The sequence below is a fragment of the Lactuca virosa genome, chromosome 4 (genome assembly GCF_052849685.1).
Source record: "Lactuca virosa cultivar CGN04683 chromosome 4, Lactuca_virosa_CGN04683_v6, whole genome shotgun sequence".
Classification (NCBI taxonomy): Eukaryota; Viridiplantae; Streptophyta; class Magnoliopsida; order Asterales; family Asteraceae; genus Lactuca; species Lactuca virosa.
In genome coordinates, this window is record NC_136429.1 from 493144452 (window position 1) to 493155211 (window position 10760).

General features: G+C 32.7%; 2 protein-coding genes across 3 annotated transcripts; one reads left to right on the forward strand and one right to left on the reverse strand.

Annotated features, from left to right (window-relative positions):
* Positions 1-528: 528 nt before the first annotated feature.
* Positions 529-5242, reverse strand: LOC145109305 (uncharacterized). 2 transcript variants are annotated; one of them, XM_079046450.1, is made up of 8 exons: positions 5028-5242; positions 3239-4365; positions 2905-3133; positions 2184-2824; positions 2042-2090; positions 1744-1949; positions 1548-1655; positions 529-913 (listed from the first exon to the last, which is right to left on the reverse strand). In XM_079046450.1, the coding sequence occupies exons 2-8, from the start codon at positions 4189-4191 to the stop codon at positions 670-672; spliced, it is 2430 nt and encodes an 809-aa protein (XP_078902576.1). In that variant the 5' UTR covers positions 4192-4365; positions 5028-5242; the 3' UTR covers positions 529-669. The 2 variants fall into 2 exon arrangements, with proteins under 2 accessions (XP_078902576.1, XP_078902575.1); XM_079046449.1 differs by having other exon boundaries at positions 4901-5242.
* A 3776-nt stretch (positions 5243-9018) lies between these two features.
* Positions 9019-9519, forward strand: LOC145106953 (uncharacterized). The gene has a single exon (XM_079043864.1). The coding sequence runs from the start codon at positions 9019-9021 to the stop codon at positions 9517-9519; it is 501 nt and encodes a 166-aa protein (XP_078899990.1).
* The last annotated feature ends 1241 nt before the right edge of the window (positions 9520-10760 follow it).

A 10760-nucleotide genomic window follows, 5' to 3' on the forward strand; every position in this document is an offset into this window, starting at 1 on the left:
TTTTTAATCTAGTTTTTAAAATTTTTTAAGTATTAATATCATTCATCTTATATTCATTTATTACGTCATAAAAGCTCACACCATACCCCAAATAAGTAAGTCCGAATTTTCAAACTTACCTTTAAAATTTACTATGCTAATTTCAACACTTACTAAAATGAATCAATCCATGTAAAATTCAATCCATAGCGAAATATTACAAAGTTAAACACACAATGTGACAAGGAGTCGAAAGAAAATTGAATTGGACCAACTGAAATGACAGAATTGCCCTTATTTCACAAGACTTCAAAACATTATCTACAAAATCCACTTCCCATACTAGTTTGACTTTGACCATTCGTTAAATTCCAAATTTCAAATTTCCTAAGTATCATATCATTCTACCAAAACAACCAAAAAAACAAAACTCATAACCTCTACTCAATTCTTTTAATAACCACACAAGCATCTTTAATCTTTAACAGATTATATACTTGTGTGTTTGACATGCATTAGATTATACTGATTGTTTGTTTGATTGACATGTACAAAAGAAAGATATATATACTTTCTCAAAATTGACATCAGTTGGCTTTCGGTTCAAAAACATGAACCAAAAGTTAAGTTAGACAACCAAATGAGCAAATAACCCTAAAATTAAAAAAACAAGACTCGTAAATTTAACAATCATAGTGAAAGACAATTATGCCCTTCAGGTACTACCCTAGGCATCGGACTAGCTGCCACATATCTTTGAGGATATAGCTTAGGGACACCGGAACCACCACCGGAGGTGGTGGTGGTTGTGTCAGCTGCTGCCGCCGTCATATGTGCCCGGCTGTGAAACTTGGCAAATCGGTTGATGACTGAAAATCTCTCTAAATCTTGGGATTCCATTCTTATTTCAAGAACTGATCCTCCATTCTCCAACCTTCATTTCCATATATATACCATTTTTATAAACAAATGAAAACAGATTTACAACATTGTAAATGTAATTTAACCGATTTTTGACACTGGGTTGATTTGGCTTTTCAGTTGTATTTTATTTATGGATAAAAGGTCAAATAGTAAAAAAAAAAAACTAAAAGTGGGTTGATTTGATAAAAAGTCATATTACCTAATAAAGGAGGAAAAATCTAAAAAAATTACCTGAAAAAGAAAAAAAGGTCAAATGGGAGAATCTTGAAAGTGGGTTGATTTGAGTTATTTCTTTTACTAAAAAAGAATTTAGGTCAAAGGGGATAAAGTAAAAAAAATTTACCCGAAAAAGGAAAAGGGTCATTTGAGAAAAACTAAAAGTAAAAATCAAATGTAACAACTTTTTAAATTATTTTATTTAATAAATTACACAAAAACCAATGTATTTTGGGCTGTTTTGCAGTTTAACTACTTGTACTTTATTTTTTCCAATCAAACAAAAATAAAGTTTTAGATATTTTTCCAATTAAACCATTTTGACAAGGTAAAAATGGTTAAATTAGAAGTTTACTCATTATTTATTTATTTTAATGTAAAAATGACTTCAAAGTGCTTAATAAAAAAATGGTGGATTGTGTTTATACCTCAAAAGCATATCTTCTATCTTTTTTGATCTATCAATGAAATCTTCCACAACCTTTGAAAGATTCTGATCACCACTACCCTTGGATACAACCTTTTTCCCTGCTGACCTGGATTTGCCACGTCAGCAAAAAAATCAACTTTTCAAGATTTTACATTCATAACAAAAAAAAAAAATTAAAAAAAAAAAATTCTTACGTGTCAGAAATATCATGAGTATGATTTGCCAAACTACATGCATCACCAAGTGCTAATCTAGCAGCAAAGTATGTTACAATTTCATAACATTCCAAAGCATCATCTAAAAGAAGTTTAAATGGTGTAGGCCTAAATAAAACTTGCATAAGTTGTGTTGTTAAAATAATTCTTCTCTTTAATGTTTCACTTTCACCCCCTTCTTTCATCTGTTAACATAATAATAAAAACAACCATTTAGAAACTAGAACCAATACACCAAAAAAAAAAGTCAACTCTCTGGTCAACCACAAAAACACACCTGTTCAAGTACCCGATTTGCAGCCTCCCCCCATTCCACTTCCGCAATGCTGCAAGGGCAAAATTGTCACAAAAAAAAAAAAAAAAAAAAAAAAAAAATCTTTGAAGTGTTTTGTAGTGTGCCTATATATATAAACATATACCTTGTATCATGGAGTCTTCTAGAACCTTGTGTTGCTTCTTTATGCCAAGGGAGAAGCTCATAAGTAGGAAATTTACGCTTTTTTGATTTAGAAATAATTGAATCTTGATTAACAGCAACCGAATTGGTTCCATATTGACTTGTGTTTGCTAAATTCATCTGGACAAATGAACTATTTTTATGAAGCTGAGAAGGGTCTTGAAGAGGAGGGTAAAATGGGGATTTCACTAAATGATCTTCTTTTATAGCGGATGACGCGAGTACGCTTTTGTAGTTTTCGTATGCAGATGTGAGTGCTGACATGGATGTTACTTGAGGAAATTTAGGAGGGTCAGAATCTTGTCTTTCCTTTTTTACCCCTGGCCCAGAGTACGTGGGGTTTAAAGGAGAGTACCCATGAGGGGAAATATGTGATTGTTTCAGAGAACCAGATCCGTTTGCTTCTAAACGCCCTGAAAAAGATTCTTCCCCGGGGTGGAATTTACCTTCTTGCCCTTGCCCATAATCAAAAGTTTGTGAATTTTGACCTTCAGAAGCAGTTTCCATTCTGCTAGAAGGTATATCTATCCAGACATTAGGTTGACTTTTTGGATTAGAATTAGAACCCTGTTGACCATCTTGATTCTTTAAATGTGAGTTGACCTGCAAGAAAAAAGGTATCTATTAACTTTGACTTTTTGACTTTTTTTTTAAATGTATTGATGTTTGAATTACTACTATACCACTTGAGATGAGTTGAAATAATTTGCAGGGTGTCTTTGAGTTGGAGGAGACAACCTCAATCCAAATGATTGTTGGACAGAAGAATTGTTTGATGGAGTGAATGCATCTGTAGTTTCAGCTTTAGGTATCTTTCTCTGAGTCGACTCAGTATAAGAAGACTGTTGTTGTTGACCATGTTTATATTCTTTGAATTTGTCTACCTTGTGAAGAAGCTCAAGCATATGTCGACTATCATCATAATAAATAAATAAATCAAAAAATGTTTGTCAAACATTGCAAGTTTCATGAATCATGATATGAAGTAGTAATTAGTAAATAGTAAATAGTAAATACCTTGTTTGAGCATTTGAATCTTGAACAGGAAATCCGGATGATTTGTCAACAATGGCAGACATTCCAGAAGAATCACCACCTTCTTTTTGAGATTGCTGATTTGATCCATGAGAAGAATCTGAACAAAATTGGAAATTTGTAGAAGGAAACTGCTGAAAACCAGGGAAGTTTGAGTTTGAGTTTGAGTTTGAATTTTGATTAGTTGTTTTGTTTTGAAACCATGAAGTTGGATGTTTCCCACTTTCCATAATGTTTGAAGGCTGATTATTATTATTATTATCATTGAAAAGTTCTGGATTCTGAAAGCTTAAACCACTCCATTCCTCTTGTACACCTGTATCAGTGCTTGAAGTTTCATCAAGGGCAGATTGCATAAGAGCACTCCAACTCCCACTTTGTAAAGAAGGAAAAGCTTGTGAGTTATCAGTGTCTTCAAACATGTTCCCAAAATTGTTATCATCTGTATTGAATAAGAACTTCTGTTCTAATGGATCCAAACTAGTGAAATCCTGAGGGTTAAGGTTAACATCTGTTGTTTTATCCACAATGTTTCCACCAAAATCACCTTGTTCTTGATAAGCAGCATTGAATTGATCACTCATGGAAGAAGATCTAGCAACAGTGTCCATTTGTTGTTCACCAATGGGTGGTTGTTCACGTGTTGTTCCTTGAAAATTAGAAAAACGACTAAAACCATGTCCAGATTGTGAATAAGGTAATCCATTTTGAAACCCTTGGACCAAATTTGTGTTACCAAACATGAACATTTGGGATGGATCACGAACTGGAGTTCCATTGATTAATGGTGCATATTGAGCTCCAGAAGCTTGCTTATTGAGTAGTAAAGATTGTTGATTAATGACATTTTGTTGTCTGGAGTCGTTTAACTCTTGGAGTTTCTTTTGCCTTTGGAGTTCTTCAAGCTGCTTGAACATAATTTGCCTTTGCAACATCTGAATCTCATTAAAATACAAGACTTTTGCTTAGAATAGTGTTTTTAAACCTTCCAAAACTATTTTCAGCTGGTTTTCAGCTCAATGTTTGTGTATGGCTCTATGCTCTTGCCAATGAATGCATCTTGGATCATGAACTTATGGATAGCTTTCCAAATTTAGATTGACAGAAACCTACAAATTACAAGTAATTGGTTAAGAAAACAAGTGTAATTGGAAAGATAAGTAAAAAAAAAAGAGATTTAGCATCATTAATGATGCGTTGATTATGCTGCATCACACTTGTAAACAAAGTATTAAATCAATTTCAAACCACAACCAATTTCATTCAGATTTTTTTATTAAATTCATTTCAAAATGGTAGGTGAAGAACCAGACTGCTTCAAAGCTTGACATTCAGTGACCATCAGTTAACCTATGTACTTCAGGGAGGGAAATCATAAAGGAAGAAGGAATATTCTACGAAACCAAAGTACAACATAAGCAAATACTAAAACCCTAATAACAACACAGTCCTAGTAAACATATATAACGGAAATTAGAGATTGTAAACGAACTCGAAAGCCTAAATCAACAACTCAGAGAGAAAAAAACAAGGACTCAAACCCTAAAAACACTACTGCATGAAACAACTTCAAAATTTCCCCAACAATGCAAAAACAATAATTGCGAATTTCAATGGTTTTCGGTGAATCAAAAGCTGTATTACCGTTACAACACAAACAAGGTCGAGAATCAGCTAATTTGAGAGTAAAATCGACGATTTCGAGACTGTGATCAAGTGAAAGCAAATTTGGGGGTTGTTGACAAGTGTACAGAAGAACAGAAACTCTTACTTCCAGCAGCTTGTTAATGGAGATCAAGACTTCCAATTATCCTTCAATCCAAAACAGTCGTAGCTGAATGCACCTTCTTCCTCTCTCTCACTCTCTCTACTTTCTCTCTCTATACATACATATATATGTATGTATACCCCCTCGCACTTTTTTCTTACTAACTACAACACTCTTTCTCTCTCTAAAACCGATGAGCGAGAAAGATGGTCTCTTTTTCTTTCTTTCAGACATATTATATTTTATCTGTCTAAGGTTCGGTTCCGAGCCTATAGGTTTATTGCCGAGCCTCAGGTTTGGTTCACAATTTGTAAAAACCGGAGCTGAGGTTGATGCATGAGAAATGTGTCGGTGTTGTTTCGCTTCAGTCCTGTACGATCTTCCTGGAATCTGAACCGTTGGATTATAAAACTGGTAACATCGAATGGCTGGAATTGAATAAGCTGTGGACCTGAGTTCTAGCTGATTAGATCTTGAATGAGGACAATTAGTGTGGTACAGATGAGCTGTTACGCGATTTTTTGCGCGCGTGTGAGGTGGGGGGAATCTTTTTCTTTTTCCTTGAAGCTCTTTTTAATACAATTCTATATAATATATGTATTTTACATTCAATATAGTTTTGATTTTATTTTTCTGATTTTATTTTTGTGGTACATAACACTTTTTATCCCTACATAATATCTTATGTTTAATAGAGTTTTACAATATAATATTTTAAAGCATAATTGTTGTGTATGAATAATTTTTATTGTGTACAAATCAGATCTCTTTTCAAAATAACATTAAATAGTTTTCATAGATATTTAAGTTACGCAAATGCTTAAGGTGAGTTCAAGTTTCATTAAGACAACTTAATTATTTAGTACAGAGTTTCATTTTAGCTTAACATTTTTGACTAAAGTCGGATTACGTTTGAACCTACATGCAACTTTTTTAAAAATGTTTATTCAAATGACAAAATCATGATTTTAAATGAAACTTAATTAAATTGAAAAATAATAATTTTGGATCAAACCCTAAACAATTTGGATGAAAAATGTGGATCGAACCTCGATCAATAAACACTTTCAGTTCATAAGTTTCACAAAACATTCGGTTTCGATTTGATAATTCTCGAAACATAAAATAATTACCTTTTTGTATTTCTTATACATTTATTCTTTTAATTTTTGTATTTTTTTGAAAAACAAATATGAGTTTTTTGTATCTGGCTCAACTAAGTTCAAAGTCTAATCATATCTTAAGCTAAAACCAAATTGATTTAATTCAATTTTTTTTTAGTTATAATATTTTTTATTTTTTCAGATTCAGTTCAATACAGTCACTTAATATTTAGTATAAAGATATGTCCAGGACCATCTCTACCTTTTGTCAAACTAAGCAAGGGCTTAGGGGCCTCAATTCTAAAGGGCCCCTAATTTTAAAGTTAATTTACTAATTGTTGTCTAAAAACTGAGAATTGATCATTCAATTGTTATGCATGTCACACGTCTGACCTAACGCTACAATCAACAATCAAAGCGACGATTCAATTTCCACAAAAACGCATCTATCCTGGTGTTCTTCTTCCTTCTCGTCAGCTTCTCCTCTTGTCCCCCGATCTATATTCTAGTCTGAAACGCAGAATGCAACCAACGGGAGCAGCTAACGACAATTCGATTCAGTGATTCTTGATCAGTCAATTTCAAATTAGGGGCAACATTGCAAGACCTCAACTGATGAACTAAAAGTCTGAAACAATATGTGTTTCCAATTTCCAGTATCTGATATTCTGATTATCTTTTAGGTCTAGTTTTGAGTTTTCCTGTTTTCCATTATCTATTTATCTCCTCATATGTGATTGTGGATTTGTGGTAGATTAAGAATCTGATAAGTGTTATTGACTTATTTCTTGATTCTAGTATTGATTGATTTCATTATCTATTTATTTCAAGACTCGAGGTAGATTAGCAATCTGATAAGTTTTCATGTTTTCCATTATCTTCTATTCTCAAGCAGCAAGTATTTCAAGTCTATGATCCATTAATTTACTTCCAATTTATTGTTTGTTCATTTGTAATTGTCTCTGTGGTTGTTAGTATTAATTAAATAATCAATAATCATGTCTAAGAGGAAATGCCAAAACGTCTTAAATTTTTGGTTCGCTTAGAGCCCCAAACTTATTAAGTCGCCCATGAATATGTTATTATATCTTGATTCAAAAAATTATCAAAATCCACATAAATTCAATTGTATTCTGGTTTCAATTAAAAAGAAATATGATTTTACAATCGTGATAGAAAGTGAAAGATTCAATGCATCACAAATATAATTTCTTGATGTTCGAATTATACATAAAACTGATCATGATATTTGATTAGACCTATCTTTAATAAAAATGTTTTATCTTATCAATAATATATAAATGACATTTAAAACAACAAAATAAAAGAAGCAACAAACCAAAAACAACATTTCAAAAAAGATATATGACATTGTAAAATTTGTACAAAGGCTAAAAAAACAAATATTTAAACTATTATTATAATAGAACCGATCATCGGTTTTGGGTTCTGCATTGTATAAAAGTAGTTCTATGTTTGGTTATAAAAATAAAAATAAAACATTCTAAAAATGATGATTGGTTCAATTTTGTTCGATTTAAATTAAAATTGAATTAGTATTTTATTTTTAGAACTTTAATATTGAAAGAAAATATACATCTTTTCAAAATTAAATAAACTCAAGAATGTAATTCATGATCTGGATTTGTATCTAGATGCAATTCTATCCTATCTCAAACAAATACACAATGTTTAATATTGTGTGATAATTACTAATAGATAAAATACAAACGTAATTTGTGAAGCCTATATTGCAATACAATATTTAACATCCAAAACATGTTTAAAGTTATTATATCTTTATTTCAAAACACACCCATCAAAAGTACATGTATGTTATGGAACATGCCTTTTGTGTTTTATGTCAACTCTTTTTATTTTAATAAAAGAACACTGTTGACTTATCCTTTAAACAACAGAACTTTAAAAAGTGTTATATTCGGATATAGTCAAATTCATAAAATGATAATAAATTCATAGAGGTAAAAGTTATAAATTTTATTATTTGATAATAAATATTTTTTAACTAACTCTGCTAATTGTGTAAAGTAAACGTCGATTGGGATTTTTAATTCTTCTCTATTTTCCTTTATTTAAAAGATATATATTTAACTAATGATTGAACATTGTTTATAAGATGAAATATTATATTTATTTGAAATGATAAAATATATATTAAGCATGGATGTTGTTTAACCAATTATTAGTTATCTAATCACTTGTTCACTTCCCATGATCTTGGACCTAACTTTTGTTTGTGGATTTAAGATCAACTACTGTTGCTGATTATTATATTTTAAAACAATTTTATTATTAACTACATATTACGTAATGTAAAAATTATAGAATAAAAATCTAATCAGATTAATGTTGGGCTAATCAGAAAAGGAGGTGATACTTCCATGAATTTTTTTAATGTATCCACTGATTTTCAAAGTAAAATGACGAATGTAACCCTCATTTATAATTAGATTATAATTAGTTATTCAAAGTTTGAAGCAAAATAGTTATACCAAAATAGTACTCCCACTCTTCCTTCTCCGGCACCGCAATCATTCTTATCAATTCTCTAAGAAAATCGTCATTGTGAACCACCATTTTCTCATCCAAAATCAAGGCATTTTCTTGCCTAAATCACATTCCTTTAAAACCAAATACAAAATACAAAAAGCATAATCAAAATCCAAAAATTGAACTTTGTATATCTTTCTTAAAATCGCAGAATGTTAAACCCAAAATCGAACTCATATTTCTTGCTTAAATCGCAGAACTTTAAACCTAAATTGTTCAATGATCAACATGGTATCAGAGCTGTGATTATTCATCATTGTTCTTCAATTTCAATCATTCATCTCTTCTTTTCAAATCTCTGTTTTCTTTCGATTTGCAAAATGCCTAGTCAAACACCTCAAATCAATTCAAGTTCTTCTCAAACTCAAATCAATTTTTCTGATCCGTTGTATATTCATCCCTCTTATCATCCTGGAATGATTCTTGTCACTAAGCAGTTAGATGGATCGAATTTTGGTTCATGGAAGAAGGCCATCACCATTACACTTTCAGCGAAGAACAAACTTGGTTTTGTTAATGGCAAAATTGTTAAACCTTCTTCCGATCATGCTAATTTTGATCTATGGCAACGATGCAATGATATGGTAATGTCATGGATTCTAAATATTCTATCCAGTGACATATCTGAATCTGTTCTTTATTCATCTTCCGCTGAAGAAATCTGGAAAGATTTGGAAGATCGTTATGGTCAATCAAACGGTGCAAAATTGTATCAACTTCAGAAGGAAATTTCAGATCTGACTCAAGGATCGAACGATCTTGCCACCTATTTCACCAAATTGAAGAAATGTTGGGATGAATTGAATGCTCTCTCAATGTAACGACCCGATTTTCAAAAGAAATTTTTCATTTTTAATTATCCAAAACACATTTTCATCATCCATAAAAACCAGTTACAACTGTTTTCAAAACCATGTCAAATACAATTTTATTTCAAAATATCAGAGTGTCCCATAAAATGCCCAAGTGAGAGTACACGTTGCGCCATCAAGCCTTGCCATTGCCCTTGGGCTCAGATGTACCTAAAAAAAATCAACAAACTGTAAGCTAATGCTTAGTGAGTTCCGCAGAGCATACCCACACACAAACCACATACAAAATATCATATTAGCTATAACAGCTACACATATCACATAAGTCATGCATACAACAGATAGGGATGTCATGGGCTCGTCCCCAGGGTCTTAGTCTAGGATGTCATGGGCTCCCCACATGGTTTTACACCTAAGTGTCATGGGCTCTCCCATGGTCTTTGATAGGAAAGCCATGGGCTCTCCACATGGTCTTACATCCAAGTGTCATGGGCTCTCCCATGGTCTTCCATACAAACATACCACATATACCACTAGAATACTTCCTAGCTCATACCAACTAACATGCAAAATAATACAATCTCAGCTAGGATACTATATATCATAAAATGGGTCGGCCTTGGTACCTTAGACCCATTGGTATGGTGAGGAGACTCACCTCTGTCCGAAGAATCCGAAAACTGCTCTCCTAACAGTCCGTAACCACCCACACTGAACAATGATAACATTATTTAATGTTAGGATCAAACCCCATCCAAGTGGAGAACCCAAATCCCCAAGTCCCTCCACAACGACCCAAAAGTCTTCCTTAGCAAATGGGCCCAAAGTCCGTATCCAAAATCATTAATGGGCCTCATGGCCTAATAAAGCCCAAACATAACATCCATGGCCCAAAACAGATAAACTGACCCACTAACCCCAAAACGTGACCAGGCCCAATGACTAATTGAGGCCCAAAGGCTCAAAGGCTCAAAGGCCCAAAATAAGTCCAATTCCATTTGGTGTGCGTACGCCTGGCGTACCACCCTGGTACGTTCAACGTATTGAGTCCCTGAGTCGTACGCGCTGCGTATGCTAAGTTACGCCCAGCGTACTAACAGATTAAGCACTTCTTTCATTAAGTGCTTAATACTCGATTTCCTCACGTCTAATAGTCAGATCTAAGCTCATTAATACGTCCTAGGGCATAAAGTTGGCAACTTTATGCCTTTGCATGTCTCATATGTTCCCAACAACCCATTAAGACCTTT